Consider the following 26,704-nt stretch of genomic DNA (forward strand, 5'->3'; position numbering starts at 1 on the left):
TTATCTAAAAACTGACTGTCGTTATCAAGTAAAATAAGAGTGCTTAAATTGCTAACTAATTTGTGAGTTACCTTGACTTTATAGTACTTAAAAAAAAATCATTTTGATGCTTACCCAGATTTGTAAATTAAGTGCCAAATTATTAAAATTTTCACCGCTAACATTTATAAAGTGCTTATCATTAAAAAAATGTTAATTCAAACTCTGTCTGGAAGTAGTAATTGAATTACAGTTAACACCAAGAAAACATACAAAAAACAATTGCCTCATCAACTTCATGCAGCTAATAGATTAAATGTGTGCAAAACATTATTGAATTAATTTAAATTATAGTGTGCCAATCATTCTTTAGTTAGGAGCAGTCTTGCTTCTCAGTCAGGTGTGGGTTTGAGAAATTTTCAGCACACAGTCCTATGTTGTACTGCGAAAGTGCTGTTCCCAGGCTCTCTGGCTAATGTTTGTCCCTTAATCAACATAACCAAATCAGATCAATGGGCCACAGCTGCATTGTCGTTGTGGAAGTTTGCTGTCTCATTTTCTACAGTACATCGGTGACTACACATCAAAATGCTTCAATGATTGCAACATGCTTTGTTACATCTTGAGGTGATGAAAGGTGAAATATAAATGCAGGTATATTTTTCTTTAACTTTTTAAAAATAATACTCAGTACATACTGATGCAATGTATCTACTCACTGAAGCATCTGTATCTGGAGACTGTAGGACCTATCTTTTCAGCTTTATTTCTTATTTTCCCAAATTATACTATGTATATCTGTAATGTAGTGTAACCTTTTTCTTTGTTTTCTCTTTTTTTTTGTAGTTCATACCTAAGATGGTGTTCGGTTCTGGTCTCCTAGCTATAGGATGTTGTTAAACTTGAAAGGGCTCAGAAAAGCTTTACAAAGATGTTTCCAGGATTGGGAGGTTTGAGCTGTAGGGAGAGGCTGAAATGGTTGGGGATATTTTCTTTTGAATGTTGGATGCTGAGGGTTGACCTTTCAGAGGCTTATACATTCATGAGGGAATTGGATAAGGTGAATTTTTTCTTTGCAAATGTAAAATTGCGAGAGATCGATCAGATCAGAACAGTTATTTTTAATCAACCTGTTCACTCTATGACTCTGCAACAGATGGGACTTGAACCTGGACTTTGTGTCCAAAGCTTAAAGAGGGGACCTTCCAATATTTTAGAGTAATGTGGCAAGATATCAGTAAGACTGCCAGAACAACAACATAACCATTCTTAGGGATTTATGCTGTTTCATTGGTTCATCCAATTTCTTTCTTCTGAATTCCCACACCAAGTCCAGGCACAGAAACCTATTCACAAAGGTTAATGAGGTTGCAAAATGTGTGAAACAAAGTGGATATGATGTATATGTTTTATGGTCGACCAGTTAGTTGCTAATTGTCATTCATGGTAGAAGAGTAAGGAAAAACAAGGTGCATTTTTCCAGGAATAATGAAACTATTGCAGTAATTTACTATTTATGAAAACATCATAACAATTTTACTAGCTTTGTGCTCCTGGTATTGTATGTCCATTCTTATGGATAAGAATGTACAAATAATATGGAGAAATAGCAGTGACACCTTTGGAGAAAATGCATTCCAACGTGTAAATGATGGAGCCATTTGTAGCTCAGTTGCATTTTTGAAGTGTGATATTGTTTTGACACTCTTGTGAAAAACTTATTTAGCATTTTTTCTTTGCAAATGTAAAATTGCAAGAGATCGATCAGATCAGAACAGTTATTTTTAATCAACCTGTTCACTCTATGAATCTGCAACAGATGGGACTTGAACCTGGACTTTGTGTCTCAGAGGTAGAGACGTGACCACTTCTGGAACATTACATTATAACTTTTACACATGGTGGCTGATGAGAAAAAATGGGAATGATAGTAATGCTGCAATGATGATGGGTGGCTCTTCAAAGATGAGAAAACGTTTACTGAACAGACTTGCATGAAATGTGTTCTCTTTTATTTACATTGGGAACCCACAATTAAAAATATTTGTCATTTTCACTTATCGAACAACAGTAATATTTTTGCTCAAAATTTCTTTGGGCTATCCCGCAGTGTAACATTTTTGTATGTGTTTTGTTTCAAATTTTCTGACTCTGATATCCAGTTACCTTATGGAACTTGAAACATTTCAGATTATTTTTTTCCTTTGCTGTTGCTTCCAGTAAACAAGAGCAGCTCACAGATATATTATTTAAATAGAAAGCATTGGGGTTGTTATTGGAAAATTTATGTTTTTATTCTTTGTTCAGACATCCAATATAAAAGTTGGAAATTTGGCTTTATTTGCCCACTTTGCATCTCAATGGTAAATTAATTTATAATTAGGTTTATATGGAACGACGGTACTATATACATATAAAGCTGAATAATAATGTTAACAAATGATATTTTGAGAGATTTTTCTCTTATTCTTCTGAGGTACTTTTTTTGTTAAAATTTGGACTCGTCTCACCTTATTGCTGATATGTGACTCCTTTCCCCAGTTCTGAACTGGTGGGGCTATGTCAGCAGGCAATTTGCCCAGACTGTTGTCAAGATTGAACCCAATCTGACATCCTTAACCAACACTTAGGAGGATTTTAGTCATAAAAAGTTAATGCTGCCTTCAGCAAATATTAGTTAATTAGTCATGATTTGGAGATGTCGGTATTGGACTGGGGTGGACAAAGTTAAAAATCACATAACACCAGGTTATAGTCCAACAGGTTTATTTGGAAGCACTAGCTTTCGGAGTGTTGCTCCTTCATTTGGTGGTTGTGGAGTATAAGATCATAAGAAACAGAATTTATAGCAAAAGTTTACAGTGTGATGTAACTGAAATTATATATTGAAAAAAACCTGGATTGTTTGTTAAGTAAAAGATGAGAGACTTAACAAACAATCCAAGTTGTTCTCCATATATAATGTCAGTTGCCTCACACTGCAAACTTTTCCTATAAATTCTGTATGTTATGATCTTCTACTCCACAACTACCTGATGAAGGAGCGGCGCTCCGAAAGCTAGTGCTTCCAAATAAACCTGTTGGACTATAGCCTGGTGTTGTGTGATTTTTAATCTGTTTAATTAGTGGCAATCATTATAAGTAGCACAACTAGTTGTGATATTGTTTTCTGCATTAAACCTGAAAAGAATCGGTTGCTCATAGCTCCAAGTACATCCACCGATCTGTTCAATGGATCTCTTTGACATCTAAAACAAATATAGCCATTTTTTGACGAGTACCTTTTTGAAAATATCAACATTTTCCTGATTCTATTTTAAATAACAGGTGAAGCGTCCACCTACTAGTTAAAATTCTTCTCTGAGAGATTTGTGGTTATGTGTTTACTTTATAAAGATAGCCTCTCCATATGACATCCCAAAATTAATAAATAATAAGTGGCTAATTAGTCAATCCTAGTGTATGTGTAATATTGTTAACCATTTCTTCAAGTGACACCAATAATTCAGAAATCATGGATACATGAAGATACACAGATATAAACTGGGAGGTGCTTGGAATGTTTGTCTGAAGTTTGAAAGTTCTTGCTCCTATACATAACCTGAGAGGCAATCAACAAGTCTGCTCTCTGCTTAAATATGCTATTCTTACAAATTGTTTTAATTTTCTTCTTTCACACATTCATTAATAGTAATCACATATTCACTGTGGTAAGACACTAAAGAGGGACACTTTAATTCACTTGGTTTCATACTGAGTAATCTCCTGTTTGTTGCTGACACTGAGGCCTGCATGTGAGTCATCTTAGTAAAGTTTTATATTATTCAATATCATTGCAGAGAATTGAGTGGGAGGATCAAATCTGACTTACTCCATATATTTAAAGATCAAACTCTGTCGTTTGATGTGTTCTGAAATGGGTTTGTTCCTTTGACTTAACTAGCCAAATGTGTTGTTCACTGTGAAACAGGCAATTTATTTGTATGGATTTTGAAAGCGATGCCTATCAATTTCCTGTTAGTAGTTTTAGGATTGTGGGATTGAGTGGTAATGTCCATGGGACCAGTAACTCAGAGCTCCAGGCTACATCCCTGGGGATATTGTTCAAACTGGAACTGGTGGAATCAAAATTCGGTTCATTAAAATCTTCAATTAAAAGCTAGTCTCAGAAGTAGTCATTGATTGTCAAGCTATTGTTGATTATCATTCATTTCACTAACTAATGCCCTTAAGGGAAGGAAATCTGCCTTCCATACCTGATCTGGCCAGCATCTGATTCAGACCTGCAGCAATGTGCTTGACCATTGAATGCATACCCTCTGAAATAATTTTGTAAGTTCTCAGTTGGAGGGCAATTAGGGATGTGCAGTAAACATTGGCCTTGCTAATAATGCCCACCTTACATCAAAGAATTGAAACCATTCTATTTAATCATTGACAAATGTATGAATTACTTTCCGTCATAAACTGCTGCTCTGTGTGCTAGATCTTCTGATATGAAAAGGTTTTTGCTTTGCCATAGCATGATGTTAACATGGCGCTGTTTTTCAAATGGCAGGCAATCGAGTTTACTTGCGATAACTTTGTAACCATTAAATATTGTCAGAGGAAATAAATGTAATCAGAATAACTGGTGACATTGAGGTGAAATTCATTACTCAAAGACTAGACAGACTACATAAAGGACCGAATGTGGACCTGCTGAAAGGTACTGCTATACTATTTGTATAACCCACTTAAACTAATGAGGACAGAAGGAAAGACGCAGCCTGCAAGCAATAAACCTTATACAGGCTTGTGTTAGTATTTGTACACCTAGACCAGGAAGCCCAGGTTTGAGTTTGTGCCTGCCCTGGTATATATTGTAAAGTGTTTGAACAGCCAGGTTTGCAGTGTTCCTTCATTGGAACAACCTGGTAGATCATCAGCCGACAGACTGAATGCTTGAGTAAAATGTAAGGGAAAGTCATATCTGCAGAGTTTGAAGGTACAGCTCAAATCAACAGGTTTGTACAGAAACAGGAAAGGTGCAACATTTCAAATTGCTTTCTGAGCATACCCACCGATAAAGAACTGAAAGAGCTCCTGATGGTGTAAGTTCTTTTCCTTTCACAATCTGGTTGGGGCAGAATTTGATTGGGTGCACAAGAGAACTCCTTCCAGTTGGCTTGCTGGTTTCCCAGGCCCCTGACCCATCTTCCTGAAGGCAGATCAGAGGCTGGAAGGCGATCCACTAGTGAGCTCATTGATTGGTTTATTTTAGATCAAATCGTCATGGAGGATTTGCTGGGTAGGTGGCTGAAAGGGTTATCAGGATAAGTTGGGGGCCAAGAGACTAGCTGGCTGGGCTTTCCAGTATTTTGGAAATAAGAGGAGATTGAGAGCAATGGAGTTGGATCAGTGTCTGTGATAGTAGAAGATCAGAGAGGCCAAGTTGGGGGAAAGGAGAAGAAGGAAGATGAGAAATATTTGTGAGGTGTGGGTGATCACAGCATGTGGTGCAGGGGGCAAACTGCTGGTCGATGGTGGGATTCGGTGAAAGAAGTCTTGAAGATGAAGAGAAGGGCCCTTACTTTCAGCATTCCATAATCCTCTCCTCCCATTAGAAATCAGGTTCCTGAGGTTGGCGCTTATGCCCGAAACGTCGATTCTCCTGTTCCCTGGATGCTGCCTGACCTGCTGCGCTTTTCCAGCAACACATTTTCAGCTAAGGTTAAATTCAAAATGATAGCTAATTATAATACATTAGCTTTATTATTACATTTAGATTATCAATCCTCCTGCAAGCACTTTGTTTGTCCACACACTGCGCCAGGATGAACTCATCTGCCTGGCTATATCCTTGTTTCCTTGGGTATCCTCCACTTGGGGGGACAAGCCATCTTCTCTTTCATCTGGGTGGTCAATCCTGGCTGTAAGGGCCACTTTCTGATAGACACTAATGCTGATCTGTTGCGTCTGAGGATTCTGTAGTCACTGATGACCAAGTACCATTAAAGATGAAGGACTCATCACAAAGCTAGATTTATCCTCTTCGCAGAATCTCCAACCAACACAATACACCAGGTACATTGACGACATTTTCTTCCTCTGGATTCATGGTGAAGAGTCACTGAAACAACTACACAGTAATATCAACAAGTTTCATCCCATCATCAAACTCACCATGGACTACTCTCTTCTATCTGTCTCATTCTTAGATACATGCATTTCCATCAAGGATGGACACCTCAGCACCTCACTATACTGCAAACCCACAGATAACCTCACAATGCTTCACTTCTTCAGCTTCCACCCGAAACATATTAAAACAGCAATCAAACAACAAGCAGACAAGCCCCATGAATGCACAGGATCTGTTCGGATGAGGAGGAATGTGACAGACACCTGAAGGTGCACAAGGATGCCCTCATAAGAACAGGGTACGATGCTTAACTTATCGACTGCCAGTTCCGATGTGCCACAGTGAGAAACCGTAATGACCTCCTCAGGAGACAGACACGAGCTGCAACTGACAGGGTACTCTTTGTTGTCCAGTACTTTGCAGGAGCCAAAAAATTACTCCATGTTCTTTGCGACCTGCAACACAGTATTAACGAGGATAAGCACCTCACCAAGGCCTTTCCCACACCTCCACTGCTCACCTTTAAACAACCACCAAACCTCAAGCAGATCATTGTTCATAGCAAACTGCCTGGCTGACAACACCGTACAACGCTGTTATGGTAGACGCTGCAAGATGTGTCAGAGTGTAGACATGGACACCACCATTACACGTGGGTACACCTCCCAACATGTACGTGGCAGGTACTAATGCGACTCAGCCAACGATGTCTATCTCATACGCTGCAGGCAAGGATGCCCTGACGCATGGTACATTGGTGAGACCGAGCAGAGGCTACGGCAATGGATGAATGGACACCACACAACAATCAACGGACAGGAGTGTTCCCTCCCAATCGGACAACACTTCAGGGGTCTCGGACATTCAACCTCTGATCTTCGGATGACTGTCCTCGGGGCAGGCAGCAACAAAAAGTGGCTGAGCAAAGGCTGATAGCCAAGTTCTGTACCCATGGGGATGGCCTCAACAGGGACCTTGGGTACATGTCACACTACTTGTGACCCTATTGCACTATATAGGGTCACAAGTAGACACTCCTTCACACAGACACTCCTACAGACACACACACACACTCTTACAGATGCACACATTCCAACAGACCCATACACTCATGCAGACCCTCTCTCATACGCAAGCTCTCTCCCATATACTCACACATACGCTCCCACACTCACACCCACATGCACGCTCTCACAGACTTATATTCCTTTATACTCACACTCACACACATATACAAACATACATTCTCTCACAGATACTCATAACCCATATAAATTTGTGGGGTGAATTTGTACCTGCAGAATTACATTTTATTTTGCTCAAAAACTGCATGAATCCATGTAAGATTCTGCAAATCAGTTTTTTAGATTGGAATCAGTCCGATCATTGGGGCACAGACAGTCTCACACAGGGCACCTCACACCTTAATGCACTGTCTTTGCCAGCATGACGCCAATTGTTAAAGTTCACTTGAGAATGTAACTTTAAAAAAATTCTGCGATTTAAACTGAAACCAACATGTTCATTCTAAAAGATGAGAGACTTAACAAACAATCCAGGTCTTTTTCAATGTATAATTTCAGTTACATCACACTGTAAAGCTTTACTATAAATTCTGTGTCTTATGATCGTATACTCCACAACCACCTGATGAAGGAGCAACACTCCGAAAGCTAGTGCTTCCAAATAAATCTGTTGTTATGTGACATTTAACTTTTGTACACCCCAGTCCAACATCGGCATCTGCAAATCAGATTTCTCTTCATTGTGGATTCAGACACAATAATCAGGGCTAGACAGAAAAGTTACACTACCAGGTCAAAAACTTAAAGATACACAACAATGGCTTCCAAAGAATGCTAAAACTCATCCATTTCTGTTAGACGGAGGTCAGAAAATCCAAAGGGCTTTTTTAGACTGCTGAAATGCTGGTTAATGGCCTCAAATTTACACTCTCTTTACTACCACTGTTGGCAGCTCATTCCACACATCCACCACTCTGTGTAAAGTCAGACACATTAGGGACATTTGAGCGACTCTTGCATAGGCACGTGGATGATAGTACAATGAAGGGTATGTAAGTTAGTTTGATCTTAGACCAGGATAAAAGGTTAACACAACATCGAGGGCCGAAGGGCCAATACTGTGCTGTACTGTTCTATGTTCAACTTGTATGTTTCTCCATGTATGAGCTGTTCTTACCATTTTTTTAGATGGTTGTGGTCATGGGTTTGGAAGGTGCAGTCGAAGGAGTCTTGGTGAATTTCTGCAGTATATCTTGTAGATGGTACACACTTGTAGATGGTATCACATCCCCAAGCATCTACTCTCTCCATCACCCACTCAGCAGCAACAGTGTGTACTATTTATAAATGAACTGCAGAAAATACCTCAGACAGCACCTTCCAAACTCATCACCGCTTCCATCTAGAAACATAAGGGCAGCAGATATGTGGGAATACCATCACCTGCAAATTCCCCACCAAGCCACTCGCCATCCTGCCGTGGAAGTAATTTACCATTCCTGCACTCTTGCTGGGTAAAATTCCTGGGAATTACCTCCCTCATGGCATTATGGGTCAGTCCAGAACACGCGGACTACAGTGATTCAAAAAGACAGCTCACCACCACCTTCTCAAGGAGAATAAGGGACAAGCTATTGACATTCTGGTCAGTCGGTAACGGCCATGTCACACAAGTGCATAATAAAAGGAAACACTGCATTTCCTGAGTATTGGTGGTGAAGGGAATGAAAGTTTGTGGATGTTGGAATTAGAATTAGGTTTTTGTTTTCATGTGAACTCAAGTATAGGAGCGCAATATCACTATTCTCTGGTACCACCTTAGGTACAAAAAACCTGGATTAAAAAAAAAGACATCTTAGATATAAAAACCAGATTTTTGAAAAAAGCAGAAATATGAAAACAAAAGAGCTCAGAAGAAAAAGGGCAGTATCAGATCGAAAGTCCATAAAATTAGCCTCGAGGTCTCAAACAAACAGGCTGCTTTCTCATGGATGGTGTCAAGCTCCCTGTATGTTGTTAGAATTGTCAGTAAAGGTCAGTGGGAGTATTTCATCACACTCTTGACTTAATGGAAAGGCTTTGGGGCACTGGGAGATGAGTTACTTGTTGTGGGATTCCTAGCTTCTGATCTGCTCTTGTAGCCACAATGTTTATTTGGTTAATCTAGTTCAATTTCTGGACAATGGTAATCCCTAACATGTTGATAATGGAGGATTTAGTGATGTTAATGCCATTGAATGTCAAGGGGGAAACGGTTCGGTGCTGTGTTGTTGGAGGTTGTCAGTGCCCGGCATTTTGTATCATGAATGTTAAATGCCACTTGTTGGCCCGCAGCCCAGACACTGTCTAGATCTTGCTGTACTTAGACTTGGATGGCTTCAGCGTCTAAGAAGCTACAAATAATCACCAATATCTCCACTTCTGATCTTATGATTCAGAGAAGATGGATATTATTGGGCTGAGGACATAACGCCAAGGGACTCCTGCAGAGATCTCCTGGAACTGAGGTGACTGACCTCCAACAACCACAACCATCTTCCTGTGTGCCAGGTTTGACTCCAGCCAGTGGAGTGTTTGCCACTGATTCCCATTGATTCCAGTTTTGCCAGCGATTCTTGATGCCACGTTTGGTCAAACATGACCTTCATGTCAAGGGCTGTCACTCTCACCTCATCCTCATGTCTGGAATTCAGCTCTTTAGTCCCTGCCTGAACCAAAACTATAATGAGGTCAGGAGCTGAGTGGCCCTGGCGAAACTCAAACTGGGCATCACTGAGCAGGTTATTGCTGAACTGGTGCTGCTTGAGTGGACTGATGATGACACCTTCCATCACTTTACTGATGATTGTGAGTAGACTGATGGGAGAGTAATTGGTTGGATTAGATTAGTCTTTCTTTATGTACACAATGCATACATGGGCAATTTTCCTCATGTCGTGCAGATGCCAAAGTTGTAACTGTACTGGAACAGCTTGGCTAGGGGACTGGCAAGTTCTGGAGCACAGGTCTTAAGTATTATTGCTGAAATGTTGTCAGGGTCTGTAGCCTTTGCAGTGTCAAGTGCCTCCAACCGTTTCTTGCTATTGTATGGAGTGAAGCGAATTGGGCTGAAGTCTGGCATTTTATGATGCTGGGCCACTGGAGGAGAGCAAGAAGGATCATCCACTTGGCACTTCTGGCCAAAGATTGTTGTCAACGCTTCAACCTTGTTTTGTGCACCGAAATCCTGGATTCTCCAGTGAGTCGTTTACATTTCTCATTGTCTGTGACTAGATGCAGCAAGACGGCAAAGCGTAAGATCTGATCTGTGAGGGAAGGACTCACTCAGTTCTGTCTATCACTTGCTGCTTATGCTATTTGACACAGAAGTAGTCCTGTTGTGTATAGTATCACCTCAGGCCATATTTTCCAAAGTATGGAAATCTTGCCGTCCGGCCACTTCCTTCAAAAGCTGGGAACTCCAAATTTCTGAGCGGACATTTTGATGAGGGCTCCATCAGAAGTACAGAGCAGTGCTCCCACTCTGACAGTTCTCTTGTAGAGCATGTTGGGTCTTTTTAAATGTTGTAATTGTACCAGCCTCCACCACTTCCTCTGGCAGTGCATTCCACACACGTACCACCCTCTGCATGAGAAAGTAACCCCTTAGGTCCCTTTTAAATCTTTTCCCTCTCATCCTAAACCGATGCCCTTTAGTTCTGGACTCCCCACCCTAGGGAAAAGACCTTGACTGTTCACCCTATCCATGTCCCTCATGATTTTGTTAACCTTTATAAGATCTTCCCCTCAGCCTCCGATGCTCCAGGGAGAAAGATCCCAGCCTATCTGGCCTCTCCTTATAACTCTCCTTATACCGTGGGCGGCCCGGTAGCACAGTCGTTAGCACAGCTGCCTCACAGCGCCAGAGACCTGGGTTCAATTCCCGCGTCAGGCAACTGTCTGTGTGGAGTTTGCACATTCTCCCTGTGTCTGCGTGGGTTTCCTCCGGGTGCTCCGGTTTCCTCCCACAATCCAAAAATGCGCAGGTTAGGTGAATTGGCCAAGTTAAATTGCCCGTAGTGTTAGGTGAAGGGGTAAATGTAGGGGAATGGGTCTGGGTAGGTTACGCTTCGGCGTGTTGGTGTGGACTTGTTGGGCCGAAGGCCCTGTTTTCTAATCTAACTCAAGCCTTCCACCGCTGGCAAAATCCTGGTAAATCATTTCCTGAACCCTTTCAAGTTTTACAACAGCTTTCCGATAGCAGGGAGAGCAGAATTGGTCCAACAGGGAGGAAAGTAAGGGTGGTCACATCCAGCGGCAGGAGTGTTGGGTGCAGTCAGACCTGATTTGTGCGAGATGGTAGACAGGGAGGTGGATGGTGGGGTGGACGGGGGGGGGAGTGGACGGGGGGGGAATGGATGGGGGTGTGGATGCAGAGGGGGGTGGATGGGGGGTGCAGGGGAGGTGCGAGGGAGGTAAATGGGGAGTTGGACGGAAGAGTTTGGGCAGGGGGGTGGATGGGGGAGTTCGGTGTTGGAGGGGGTGTGTGGAAGTGGTTGGAAGTTTAGGTTGAGTTGGGTATGAAGGCTGGGCCGTTCTGCAGCAATCACATGCGACGGCTGTGGGGGCTCCTATGGTGGGAGGCCGTGGGTCAGGCCTGGCTCAGGGCAGGTGTCAGGTCCTGGGGCAGGGTCAAGGGTCATCGGGTTTTGGGATGATGCTGGCTGCTCAAAGTGGGTTTTGATCAGAGTGGTGCTGGAAAAGCACAGCAGGTCAGGCAGCATCCGAGGAGCAGGCTCAAAGTGGGTGTCAGGTCAGAGCCTGGGGCGTTATAAAGATGGACATCTGTGAGCTAATTGTGGCATCAGTTCGCTAGCTACCCAGGAGTTCAACTGTGCACTTAAACGCTTACTCATGAAAAGTTAGATGATTAATTTAGTTTCATCAGAACCATCTCAGAGTAACTGAGGTAGAGGAATTGCCAAGAGGACAATTCAGTTTCCCAGGAAATTCCATGAGCATGTGTTACAGTTGGGGCTCTGCTTGAGGCTCCCCATGAGTATCCCCCCATCCATCTGGCAGCGATGGAAGCTACCTGTCAGAAAATCTGCCCCCTCATTGCTAGTTTGCCTGGTGTTGCTCCTGGAATGCACTCCTGCATTCTTCATTGGAGCAGAGCTGATCCCCTGCTTTGATGGTAATGGTGGAATTTGGGATATAGAGTCATAGAGATGTACAGCACAACAACAGACACTTCGGTCCAACTCATCCACGCCAACCAGATATCTCAACTCAATCTAGTCCCATTTACAGCACTTGGCCCATATCCCTCTCAACCCTTCCTATTCATGTACCCATCCAGATGCCTTTTAAATGTTGTAATTGTACCAGCCTCCACCACTTCCTCTGGCAGCTCATTCCATACACGCACCACCCTCTGTGTGAAAATGTTGCCCCTTAGGTCCCTTTTATATCTTTCCCCTTTCACTCTAAACCTATGTCCTATAGTTCTGGACTCCCCTACCCCAGGGAAAAGACTTTGTCTATTTGTCCTATCCATTCCCCTCATGATTGTATAAATCTCTATAAGGTCACCTCTCAGCTTCTGATGCTCCAAGGAAAACAGCCCCAGCCGATTTAACCTCTCCCTATAGCTCAAATCCTCCAACCCTGGCAACATCCTTGTAAGTATTTTCTGAACTCTTTCAAGTTTCACAACGTCCTTCTGATAGGAAGGAGACCAGAATTGCATGCAGTATTCCAACAGTGGCCTAACCAATGTCCTGTACAGACGCAACATGACCTGCCAACTCCTGTACTCAATACTCTGACCAATAAAGGAAAACATACCAAACGCCTTCTTCACTATCCTATCTACCTGCGGCTCCAAGGTCTCATTGTTCAGCAACACTCCCTAGGACCTTACCATTAAGTGTATAAGTCCTGCTAAGATTTGCTTTCCAAAAATGCAGCACCTCACAGTTATTTAAATTAAAATCCATCTGCCACTCTTCAGCCCATTGGCCCATCTGGTCCAGATCCTGTTGTAATCTGAGGTAACCTCCTTCGCTGTCCACTACACCTCCAATTATGGTGTCATCTGCAAACTTACTAACTGTACCTCTTATGTTCACATCCAAATCATTTATATAAATGATGAAAAGTAGTAGACCCAGCACCGATCCTTGTGGCACTCCACTGGTCACAGGCCTCCAATTTGAAAAAACTACCCTCCCCCACCACTCTCCGTCTTCTACCTTTGAGCCAGTTCTGTATCCAAATGGCTAGTTCTCCCTGTATTCTGTGAGATCTAACCTTGCTAATCAGTCTCCCATGGGGAACCTTGTTGAATGCCTTACTGATGTCCATATAGATCATGTCTACCACTCTGCCCTCATCGATCCTCTTTGTTACTTTTTCAAAAAACTCAATCAAGTTTGTGAGACATGATTTCCCACGCACAAAGCCATCTTGACTATCCCTAATCAGTCCTTGCCTGTCCCAATACATGTACAGCCTGTCCCTCAGGATTCCCTCCAACAACTTGCCCACCATCAACATCAGGCTTACTGGTCTATCGTTCCCTGGCTTGTCCTTACCACCCTTCTTAAACAGTGGCACTACGTTAGCCAACCTCCAGTCTTCTGTCACATCACCTATGACTATCAGTATACAAGTATCTCAGCAGGGCGTCCAGCAATCACATCCAGAGCTTCCCACAGAGTTCCAGGTTACACCTGATCAGGTTCTGGGGATTTATCCACCATTATGCATTTCAAGACATCCAGCACTGTAATATGGACATTTTTCAAGATGTCACCATCTGTTTCCTTACATTCTATACCTTCCATGTCCTTCTCCACAGTAAGCACTGATGTAAAACACTCAGTTCGTATCTCCCCCATCTCCTGCAGCTCCACACAAAGGCTGCCTTGCTGATCTTTGAGGGCCCCTATTCTCTCCCTCATTACCCTTTTGTCCTTAAATGTATTTGTAAAAACTCTTTGGATTCTCCTAAACCGTCTTTGCTAAAGTTATCTCATGTCCTCTTTTTGCCCTCCTGATTTCCCTCTTAAGTATACTCCTACTGCCTTTATACTCTTCTAAGGATTCACTCGATCTCTCCTGTAGTGAGATTGCAGTTTGTGTGGGAGTACAATTCCCACAGCGTTTTGTCGATGCCCAGACTTGAGCTGGTACATTTTGACAGATGAAGGCAGAACACAGTTAATAAACCTGCTGTACTCCTCCTGGGTAAAATGTTGTTAATGTCTGTGAGACACTTAGGTCATGTGGCAGAAATAGGTACGCTGTGCTTTGGATAGATATGAGATTAGCTAGCTGACTCTTTCGTACATCCTTCTTTCACAAAATTGATTTGATAAAAGCCTGAAAACGAAGAAAACATTTAGGAGAGTCTGTTCACTTTGTTCCCAGTTCACATGAGAGGACACTGGATCACTTCTGTGGGGGTCAGAAATGCAACAGAGTGTGGTGTGTAGTTCTTTTGCAGGTTAGGCTTAAACAGTGTGCTAGGACTGTGAAGGAAATTTATTTAATCTAAATGAAATGTTCAAATGTAACTTGACAGACCACATGCAATAGTTAAAAGAATTCACCTCAATGTTTCTGACCAAAAAATAAAATGACGGTCCCTGCTTGATGTTTCAATCGAGCTCCATTTTAAATAGGATCCTGCTGTATAAAGTATTAATGATTAACAGAAATACACTCAACTGAGTAATTTGCCTGAAGCACCAATGACATCACAGAAATGTTAACTAAACCAAATATCGACTATTAAATGACACCCTTAGTTACATTCCCGCAGACATTGCGTGACCATGTGTTTACTTTTTAGCTCTCCTTTTTTCTCTCCAAAAGGCACTATTTTCATATGGTCTCCAAGACACTGGTTATTTCTGGGAATCTCATCCAAATGGGTATTTTTCATATCAGAGCCTTGCTGGTATGTGCTACAAAGCTATTTGTACAGAGGGAGAGGTATAAGGCCTCACAGCCACCGTCTCTCACACAGCCATGAGGAGTGATCAAGGATAAACGTATTCATAGAACCCCTCCCATGTGAAAGCAGGCCATTCAGCCCATTGATCCACACTGATCTTCCAAAGAGCATCCCATCCAGATCAACACCTTTACCCTCTCCTTGTACCTCGACATTTCCCATGCCTAATCCACCTCAACTACACACTACAGGGAAATTTAGCATGGTCAGTTCACCTAACCTCCATATCTTTGGAGTAAGGGAGGAAACCCATGCAGACAAAGGGAGAATGTGCAAACTCCACACAATCACGCAAGGCTGGAATTGAACCTGGGTCCCTGGCGCTGTGAGACAGCAGTGCTAACCACTGAACCACCTTGGGTAATAGGAAGTGCAATTAATAGCTATGTAATTAAAATGTATACAGAGGTACAAAAGTGGCTTCCTTTTATTTATGTCTTTATCCACTTGAACTGCTGTTTTTCATATCTTGAAAACTTGCTTCTCCCAAATAGGGAAGAGGTCCAGGACAGAAGTGTTTTACATGGCCAGTATATATTTTTAGTTCATTTCCTTCAGATTCTTCTAGGCTCGGTCCTTTTCTCTCATTTTAACATGGTCTGAAAAGCACAACGGAGTTCATGGGGCTGAATTTTCTCATCCCGAATGATGTGGGCAGTGACAAATCAATTGGGAAGACCTGGCAAGATTGGAAAAATGAGATTCTCAACACTGAGACAAAAAGTTTGGTTCTCCAGCCAAGCTTTGAGCAGCAGAAATATGGAGTAAAACAGGTTGTTAGTTCTGAGAATAGTCAGCGGTGATGAACCCTGTAAGTGAGGGTTGTACACACTCCTCTGTCCAGTGGGACAGACTGTATCTGATACTGAGGTATATATCACCATCATTCATTCATTCATTCATTCAGGTTCAGCCTCAGCATGGGTACCAACTTGGTGAAAGCACATGCCAGCTCAGTGACCAACACATTACATCAAAAAGGGAGTGCCTGCTGCTCTCTGTCCCTCCTTCCCATCCCTGACCCACACCAACCATGAGCCTCATTGTCATTTCAGTTATTATGGTCTTTTGAAGCGATCATCTCTGCCTCCTGCAGCAACCTTTGCAAGTTTCACAAGTTATGGGCTGCTTATAGCCAACAGACACCTCTCTTTTAAGGCATCACCTCTAACTTCTGCACCATTTGAGATGCCAGTGTTCAATTTGCAATGACCTACAACATGCTGCAAGTTGCCGTTGACCACTGTTTGAACCTGAAGTGCATTTACTTTGCTTGCATTTGCAAATGGACAATGATATGATTGCAAATTAAATGTAGCTACAGTGTATTTCATGTAGTTGCCCCTTTTAGTGTCCCAGTATCCATTAGATGTGGAGCCCACACTTTTGTCCATCAGTGACTCTGACTCCATCCACACAGGGCCTTGTCCCAGCTGTTTTCCAGTTGTAGTTAGTTAGTGTCCAGTTAAGAGCTGGTGATGGTAGAGAATGCAGCTTACAGAGCTGAGTCGCACCTCATTACCAGGTGTTGTCTCCATGTCTCTTATTGATATCGCATTACCCAACAGGCCGCTTTTACCTATCCTGTCCAAGTGAAGTTTGCCTCCAACATTTGTCCCTGTTTTCTAAACCCTAATACTCCACCTTCCTGATGCTCATCATGGCCCTCTCTGCTCCTGCTGTGATCACTGCTGCCAATAACCACGCTCTGCCATGTTGTCCTGCACATCTTATGTCTTGACTTACCCGCCCCATCAAAGTTCTTTCAGCTACCTCACAAAGCAAGATGCTTCCCCTTACCCCCAAGCCAGATTTCTACTGGCAATCATGACAAACAGTCAGCCTGTGTAAAGAGCTTGTCGATATGGCAGTACTGAGAGCCCCTTGAGCACTGTCTAAACCACCAATCCGTTAACAGGATTGCACTGCAAGGCAGGGCAGGGATGCTGCAAGCATGCAGGTTGGCACTAAGTGACCGAGTGCTCAGAGAACAAGAATCATAGAATCCTTAAAGTCTGGAAACAGGCCCTTTGGCCAACAAGTCTACAGTGACCCTCTGAAGAATAATCCATCCAGACTCATTCCCCTACCCTATTACTCTACATTAACCCCTGACTAATGAACCTAATCTACAAATCCCTAGACACTATGGGCAATTTAACATGGCCAATTCACCTAACCTGCACATCTTTGGATTGTGGGAGAAAACCGGAGCACCCAGAAAAAAATTACGCAGACACTGGGAGAACATCAAGACTCCACACAGACACTCACCCGAGGCTGGGATTGAACCCGGGTCTCTGGCAGTGCTAACCACTGGGCCACCTTGCCACCTTGAGATGCAGCCAGGTCCAAAACTTTCAGCTGGGTGCTAGTCCCTGAGGTCAGTCTCCTTGCAGCAGTGTTCCTCTCAATGCCAGCTGCTCCTGCTCAATTTATATCTTGTGTTGATCGTTTCACATTACAGGGCGGGGGGGCGGGGGGCACAAACCTGCTTTTCTGGATTTGCTACCTGCACCTTCAAACTTCTGCCACTAGGATGGGCTACCTTCAGGGAGCTGCTTTGACCACAGTTTGGGCCTGACTGACAAGGTCATCACTTTAAACTCAGTTGGCCATGTAATTGGCTGTGTACCACTGGGTGGGTGGGTCGATAACCAGTTCTGTGGCTCCCCTGTCCCCAGTGGTTGGTAGTGGGTATTCACAGTGGCATTCTCCAGAAGAACTGCCCCCCCCCCCCCCCCCCAGTTGCCATCAATGCCACCCCCTTGAAGCTGATATGATTTTTCCTATGTTACAGATTTTTCAGTACAAATGCATGGTGCAAAAAGTAAGATTTTGGGAATTGTGTCCCTACATTAGATCTCACGTAAGATTGATTACAATAGGAAGGTTGGTCTTTCATTGCGTAAAGTAAAAATGGAGTGTTAATGCTGAAAAGTCAACTGAAGTATCTGATCCTGGAAATGCCATCCTGTGAGATGCAGACTGAAGGTATAAGTCACATGGTTACAAGGGGGCATAGCTTTAAATTAAGGGGGTGTAGGTATAGGACTGAAGTTAGGGGTAGGTTCTTTACTCAGCGAGTCGTGAGTTCATGGAATGCCCTGCCAGTAGCAGTGGTGGACTCTCCCTCATTATGGGCATTTAAACGGGCATTGGATAGGCATATGGAGGATAGTGGGCTAGTGTAGGTTAGGTGGGCTTGGATCGGCGCAACATCGAGGGCCGAAGGGCCTGTACTGCGCTGTATTCTTCTATGTTCTATAGTTAAATGGATATAGTGGATCGAGTTGCACATCCTAGTCAGTGTCTCATTGTCGAATCAGATTTACTGTGCACAGCTGATTAGTCACAGCTGCCTCTATTGATGCAAATAATATAAGGACAGGAGATACATGGAAACATCACCACCCAGGACTTCCTCTCCAAGCCATTCACTTAGAAACTAATTGCTATCCCTTCACTGTCACTGTGTCAAATGCTGGAATTGCCTTCCTCACAGTATTGTTGATCTACCTTCAAGGCAGCAGCTCACCACCACTTTCTCAAGGGCAACTAGGGACGTCTGGCCTGTCCAATTGCACCCACATCCCACAAGGGAATAAAGTTGCTTAAAGTGTTTTCTCTGAATTGTGACTCCTATGGCCTTTACCCACTTACATAAGAATATCCAAACTAGGAGCAGGAGTAGGCCTTCAAGCCTGCTCTGTCATTCAATAGGATCGTGGCTGATCTTATCGTGGACTCAGCTCCACTTACCCACCCACTCACCATAACCCTTAATTCCCTTACTGTTCAAAAACCTATCTATTTTTATCTTAAAAACATTCAACAAGTTAGCCGCAACTGCTTCACTGGGCAGGGAATTCCACAGTTTCACAACCCTTTGGAAGAGTAAGTTCCTCCTCGGCTCAGTCCCAAATCTGCTCCTGAGAATTTTGAGGCTATGGCCCCTATTTCTACTTTCACCTCCCTGCTTCTATCTTATCTATTCCCATCATAATTTTATTTGTTTCTATAAGAAGCCCCTCATTATTCTAAATTCCAAAGAGTATAGACCCAGTCCACTCAGTCTGTCCTCATAAGCCAACCCTCTCAACTCTGGAATTAACCTCACCGGTAACCCCGCCAGTGCTAGTACACCCTTTCTCAAATAAGGAGACCAAGTCTGTATACAATACTCCAGCTGTGGTCTCACCAGCACCTGATACAGCTACAGCATAACCTCTCTGTTTTTAAACTCCATCTCTCTAGTAATGAAGGACAATATTCCATTTACCTTCTTAACTACCTGCTGCACCTGCAAACCAACTTCTTGTGATTCATGCACTAGGATACCTAGATCCCTCCACACAGCAGCATGCTGCAATTTCTCACTAATTAGATAATAGTCAATTTTGCTGTTGTCCACTTCCCTTATTGTGGTGTTGCACCTTTTCCTTCCAGTGGGTTAAACTCAAGATACATTTTGTCATTCGAACCATTTTTTTCAAAGTAAACTCTTCCCCTTTTAAAAGCCCACACACATTTCTTTTGATTAACTTTGAATCAAACTTACTGTTTTTCCTTTTTAGCAAATTTTCCTGAATTAATTTGGAACAGAAACAATTTTCATAGCAGCACATTTGGCACATCCTTACAATGAAGAGAAAAACATACAGGATTATAATGTCAAATTATTTTTCTTTAAGTTTCTGTACTGCTGGAACCATTGTCAAATAGATGTGAGGATTATATCCCCGCATGATAAAGTGGGATACTCTTTTGGAATTTATTCTTTTATGAATGTAACCTTGTAGATAAGATTAGATATTTATCATAATATCAGTTGTCTTTAAAATTACTGGAGACTGCAAAACATTGAATGCTGAACTAGTACAGATTTAGTTGTTATAGAGATAAGATATATGAAGCTTTCTTGGTTCCACTGAATGGTGTAATACAAAATCAGATCAGACGTGGTAGATTGTGCTATTATCTCTGGTTTCTGATGAAAGCATTTTTCACTATCTTCAGTATGAATTGTGTAAAGTGTTTTATAGTTCTTTATTTAGTGTTATGTTTACTTTCCAAGTTCAGCTGCATAAGCAACATTCAGTGATATCCAAGACCCAATAACAAAGCAGGTTTATAGTTTTTGGCACTGCATTATTTTTTTTCTCTCTTGTAGTTTAAAAATAAATTGTTTTTTTAGAAATTGATGGAGAATAGCTTGCGGATTTCAGTCAGCATGGAATTGTTGAAGTCCCCCACAGATGTATAGTTTGTAATTGTGCTCACTTTGTATCAATACATCATATATATAAATAATATTTACAGAATAAAATTACAAAGGAAACTATATAAAAGGTAGCTAAATAAAAAAGAGATCTATTGCAGTGTGGTTCCTTAATTGCCCTCTTAAATAGTTTAACAAATCACTCATTAGGGATTGTTGACAAAACATAGACCTTGTTAGCAATGCTCATCCCACAAAGAAATACTGGGGGTGGGGATGGGGGTTGGGGTGAGTATAGTTTGTCTTTTTGAGTAGAAGAATGTAAATTTTGGACATTAACAAAAAAAGGAAAAGAAAACTGCGGGCTCTGAAAGTTCTGAAAACAAAATGAAAATGTTGGAAATACTCAACAGGTCATCCATAAACAGAGTTAACTCTTGAATTGTTAACTCATTTGTTTCCTCTCCACAGATGTTTGCTGAAAATTTCCAACATTTTATTATTTTTTTCAATCCATATATACTTTGGAGTTTATTATAAGGTTTTGAGGAAGCAAAGAGGTGGGGGTGTGTGAGTGTTTTTCTGGTTGGCAATCAATGACTAATGGTGTGCCTCAGGGAACAGTGTTGGGACTGCAATTATTCACAATTTACAGTGGAAACTCGATTATCCAAACGAGATGGGCAGGCACTATTTCGTTCGGATAATCGATTATTCGGAAAATTGATTTAAATGCTTTTCCTCTGGGGCTCGGAGTTCAGGAGGCTAGCAGCAGCACACATTGCACGACACCCTCCCTCCCCCCGTTCAGCACTGCTCCACAACCCAATCCAACACCACTCCCAGCACAAAGCACGCGAGCCCCCACCCCCAGAACCTCGTCCAATCCCGCAACCCCGCCCCTGCCTGCCCGCCCAACCCGGTTCAACTCCACCCCCCCCCTGCACCAACCCCATCCAACCCCACCCCACCCCTGCTCCAACCCTGTACCCCAGCCCCAACCCTGCCGTCCCGAACCCTGCCGCTAACACTGCCCCCGCCCCCAGCACAAAGCGCATGAGCTGCTGTAGCTGCCTTTGTGGGGTAAGTCTCCCAACAGCGCACACAGACACACACACTTTTTACTGCAACGTTTTGACAGGTTCCACGTTTGTCCTGCACAGAACAGTGTTGTAGAGTTAATTCCTGAGTAGCAGGGGGTTAGGGTACACCCATCTGTAGAACTCCAGGGAAAATGTGGGGAGAGAGAGAGGGCGGGAGGTCAGTCATTTGGTGACGGTGCCTATTTAATCACTGTAAACAAAAGACACGATGACTGTTGGAAACACATCTTTGCAGTAATGTTTCTATCGGGACCTCGATCTCCTCCGGATAATCCGATTTTTGGATAATTGGTATTTGGATAATTGAGGTTCCCCTGTACATTGTCCCCAAGTCCAAATCATCTATGTGTAGTGTGCCACAGTTTGCAGCTGACACTAAGAGCAAAGTGTGTGGAGGACTATGAAACTTTGCAAAGGGATATAGATAGTTTAAGTGAGTGGGCAAAGGTCTGGCAGATGGAATATATGTTAAGAAATGTGAAGTCATCCATTTTGGTCGGAATAACAGTAAAAAGGACTACTATTTGAACGGTAAGACATTGCAGCATGCTGCTGTGCAGAGGGATCTGGGTGTCCTTGTGCATGAATCACAGAAAGTTGGTCAGTTGGCGAAACAGGTAATTATGAAAGCAAAGGGAATTTTGTCCTTCATTGCTAAAGGGATGAAGTTTAAATGCAGACAAGTTGTATTTCAGTTGTATAGGGTGCTGGGAGGCCGCATCTGGAGTACTGTGTGTAGTTTTGGTCTCCTTACTTGGGAAAGGATGTACTTGCACTGGAGGAGGCGCAGAGGAAGTTCACTAGGTTGATTACAGAATTGAGGGGATTGGCTTGAGGGGAGACTGGGACTTTATTCATTGGAATTTAGAAGAATGAGGGGGATCTTATAGAAACAATAATATTGTGAAGGGAATAGCTAAGACAGAAGTAGAGAAATATTTCTACTACCGGGTGAAGTTAGGACAAGAGGCATAGCCTCAAGATTAGAGGGAGCAGATTTAGGACTGAACTGAGCAGGAACTTCTTACCCCAGAGGGTTGTGAATCTGTGGAATTCCCTGCCCAGTGAAGTCATTGAGGCTTCCTCATTGAATGTTTTTAAAGCTAAGAGAGATTTTTTGAACAGTAAAGGAACAAAGGGTTATGGTGAGAGGGCAGGTAAATGGAGCCGTGATCTTATTGAATGGAGGAGCTCAAAGGGCCAGATGGCCTACTCCTGCTCCTAGTTCTGATGTTCTTGTGTTCTTATGATGCTGTAAATTACAAAAATAACCCTCAGTTTATCACTAACATCTGAAGATCAATGTGTTCCAGCTTTCCATTCTCAAACGTGCTAATTCAATACATAATAGCATTATTGTAGCTTACATGACTTTATTATTAGCTTACTATACCTTGTGTCAGTGCACCATTTTTTAGAGGTGGGAGTGAAATGAATCCATAATGTTCCAGTAATGGTTATCAAATCAAACACAAAATCATTTGATGCAATTTGTGATGAGGATATTTGGCACTTATATTGTCGAAGCCAATTCAGTCTCATTTTGTTTCTGAATTTGAGTGTTAATATTGGTACATCTTCTCAACAGTGCTGTGATGCCTCATACACTCAAGAATCTCAAATTTCTTAAAATGAAATCTGACTTCTTTCTGTTTCCCATTGACAATGCAAATAAAATGAAGTAACAATGGTTAGCAGGTTTAAATAAGCAGCCCCACAAGATTTACTGGCAGCAGGTGTGTGCTGATTGTTATTGATAGCTTCCCTGTACTCCACAGCTATGTTCGAATGTAACCATATCCTTATGTAGCAAAGTCCTCTTTCAGGTGCCCAATGTAATGAGAAGGCCAGTAGAACTTCAATGTCAAAATGATAATACACACACTAAAAATTCCATGCATGTTGTAACCTCATTCGGGTACTCTTGTTAGACACGCCATAGCTAACACTCCTGTGTAGGTGATCCACTGTTGAGAAAGACTCCTCCCCATTCCACCACATAAAGTTATACAGCTGATCACATGGTTTATTGTGTAGGCAGTATTTCAAAATTCTGAAGGTGTAAGAGACAACCTAGTGGACAGTGCTGTCAGATACCGGGGCGTTTAAGACATAGATGTGTGTACAATCATAATGAGGCTGTCTGAATCGTTCTTGGATATGGACATGGCAAATTATAGTGAGGCTTTAGACTCATCTTACACTGCTTTGGAGTTTGAAAATATGCAGTTGCTGTATAGTGCTCACGGTAAGTTTCAGTTTTGTGGGTGATAATGCGCTGCTTGGATGCGATTTGCGTGTTCAAGTAAAGAACCGAAAGTAAATTGTATGAACATAGAACATAGAAGAATACAGCGTAGTACAGGCCCTTTGGCCCTCGATGTTGCGCCGATCCAAGCCCACCTAACCTATACTAACCCACTATCCTCCATATACCTATCCAATGCCCGCTTAAATGCCCATAAAGAGGGAGAGTCCACCACTGCTACTGGCAGGGCATTCCATGAACTTACGACTCGCTGAGTGAAGAACCTACCCCTAACTTCAGTCCTATATCTACCCCCCCTTAAGCAATGAAGAATTGCTTAACTTCAAATAATTTTTAATGAAGTTAGGAGTAACCCATTGAGATTCTTTTTTTCATTATTAACAACTGACAGCATATTTGGTGGTGGTGGCATGAGTTTGGCTACTGTTTTTTCTTTTAAAAAACATAACATGTCAGCCACTTGCAGGTTGATGTCAGTCAATGTAAAGCGAAGCCAGTTAAAGTATTTCCTGCTCCATTCATTTCAGTCCTATGAATTTTAGTCTTTTGACAATTTCAGCAGGAAACAGTGTTAACATACATTTCTAAGCTTATGTTATTTCATTTATTGAATTTTATTGCAAGAAGCATTGCAAGTCCTTGTGAATCAAAATTGGATGTTATTTTAAAGTTCCCAAAATTAACAAATTGTATACAAATAGCTTTTGGACAAGAAGTGAAATTTATAAATAGATCATTATCATGTTAAGTAAATAACAAGGTACTGAGGTTACTTCATCCTCTGTTGATTATTTAGTGATTATAAGGCTTTAACTATTTTCATTCACAGACTCAATATGATTAACTATGTACTAATATGCACGTCAACAATTAGGTCACATCATTTGTGGAATATTAGTATATTCGACTTAAAAAATTACTGTTGATGATATTAGTTGATGCTTTTGTAATATATACGTTCATTCATTATTTAGTGTTTGCAGCAAACATTATAACAGTAATTTCTAGGCGGTGATGATTCAGACTTAAATCACGTCGACACTTTTTAAAGAGTTTAATACAATCAGGATATACCCCTGACTTTATAAAAGTGTTACTTAACTTCCCACGGTGAAGAATCTCCAAGTGCAAGTGGGAGATGTAAGAGGAAGAAATCAAATCAAAAGCAAAATGGAACACAGGCCAGACTAAGCTACGAAAGTATTCCTAATAACCTTTAGATTATGGTTGGAGTGATATTCCAGCCTCGCTACATTAGACCATGTTTTGTCATTGATATCCTAATGCTTACAGCACTTTCAATTGAGAAATCATTTGCGACTATGGTTTAGAAGACAACAGATGGTTCTATAACTTTGCCAATGCCAATCTTAATCATTTCCATTTGAAAGAATACCTAAAGTTTCATTGCTCCTTCTCCAAACATTTGAACTGAGGGAAACAGTACATTTGTATGGATTTGTTTCTAACAAACCAAATTATAATAATGTTTTCTTTTCACCATCATTGGGTCAGCCTTCTGAAAATACACAGAGAATATTTCTTTCTGTATTTATTCTGAAGGACATTGCTGAAAAATGACACTGCTGCTTTAACTAACTACATTCGTTCCCATTAGGTGATTGTGTTTACAGATTATGATGGGTGTTTTGCATATAATTGCCGGATGTGATCAAAGCATAACTGCAATAACATTTTTGTTCAAGGGAATCTTTGATTCCTTTAGTCTCTGACAGTACAAAGAAACCTGTCATAATAACAGCAATGTTTAATATGGCTCACTTTATTGTAACATAGCAGCGCATACTAATTGAAATGGCAGCAGAGGATGACAGGTGTCTGCGGGTGAAGATTTGTCATTGTCTTTGTAACTATGCTGCCTGATGTGTATTGTTGGACTTATTGTATGCTCTTTCCTTGGTCAGACACTTCTCCAACAGAGACAAACACCATGAACACATCAGACAATGGAATTAGCAGTTCGTGTGCAATCTGTGGAGATAGAGCAACAGGAAAACACTATGGTGCCTCCAGTTGTGATGGATGCAAGGGTTTCTTCAGACGAAGCATAAGGAAGAGCCATGTATATTCTTGCAGGTACACCACTTTGATCTGTTACTTGTAATGTATTGACATCGCTGAGTGGCCCAGAATCAAAACTGAACAAATGGTCATCAGTGACACTCAAGAATCACATTAACGTGTACATAGTTTCTGATGCAGGCACAATAATAAGAGTTGGCATTTTAGAAATTATTGTAATAAACCAATTCAAAGTTTTAGCACTTGGAATTGTTAGCAGAACAATTTTTGTTTCTATACAGCATTGGTTCAGATTCGGTTTCATGGTAGGAAGAGGCTTTATTTCAACCATTGTTGATTACTTAAAAACAAGATTTTTTTTTTAATTCTTGCTCAACTTTTGGTTAAGAACCGAATTTTAATCGTGTCACTGGACCATACAGAGCAAGAAAGTTATAGCTTCAATCTATCATCCGTCTGCAGGGAACAGCAGTAGCCTCTATGGTTGGTGAATGAAAATGTTCATCAGTGTTCTTGGTTCTGACAGTGCCAAGTATCCCGCTACATTGGAAAGTATTAAAGAGGTAATGCCAAGTGGGAATAGGATCAAGCTCACCTCAGGTTAGACCTATTGTTGTCACATGTACCAAGATCCAGTGAAGAGAGTTGCTTTGTGTGCTATATAGGCAATTTGTACCATACAAAGTGCATGAGGGTAGCAGAACAGAGTGCAAAATACAGTGTTACAGCTGCAGATAAGGTGCAGAGAGAGAGAGAGAGATCAGAATTAATATGAGAGGTTCGTTCAAGAAGTCCAAATATAGACTGCTACACTCACTGTATACTTGTCTGTTAAGAATGGTTCTTGACTGAGCTATTACAGAAATTCAGAGTGAAACATAGTACATGAAAGATGTACAGTTAACATCAATAACATTGTGTATTTATATAGAGTC

At 41.8% G+C, this 26,704-nt stretch overlaps 1 protein-coding gene across 9 annotated transcripts in view; it reads left to right on the forward strand.

The window, feature by feature from the left end:
- Positions 1-26,704, forward strand: part of LOC122549394 (hepatocyte nuclear factor 4-gamma-like) — a 142,047-nt gene that overhangs the window by 70,225 nt on the left and 45,118 nt on the right. For 7 of the 9 annotated variants that reach the window (XM_043689142.2, XM_087985977.1, XM_043689138.2 and 4 more), the window contains one exon: positions 25,652-25,823. In XM_043689142.2, coding sequence (XP_043545077.1) covers positions 25,678-25,823 — 146 coding nt within the window. In that variant the 5' untranslated portion in view covers positions 25,652-25,677. Of the gene's footprint in view, positions 1-23,548; positions 23,706-25,651; positions 25,824-26,704 lie in introns of those variants that run through there. The other 2 variants (XM_043689140.2, XM_043689141.2) reach the window with 1 other exon arrangement.

This window comes from Chiloscyllium plagiosum, unplaced genomic scaffold, assembly GCF_037043375.1.
Source record: "Chiloscyllium plagiosum isolate Xiang-an unplaced genomic scaffold, Cpla_swu_hap1 HiC_scaffold_4, whole genome shotgun sequence".
NCBI classification, from domain to species: domain Eukaryota; kingdom Metazoa; phylum Chordata; class Chondrichthyes; order Orectolobiformes; family Hemiscylliidae; genus Chiloscyllium; species Chiloscyllium plagiosum.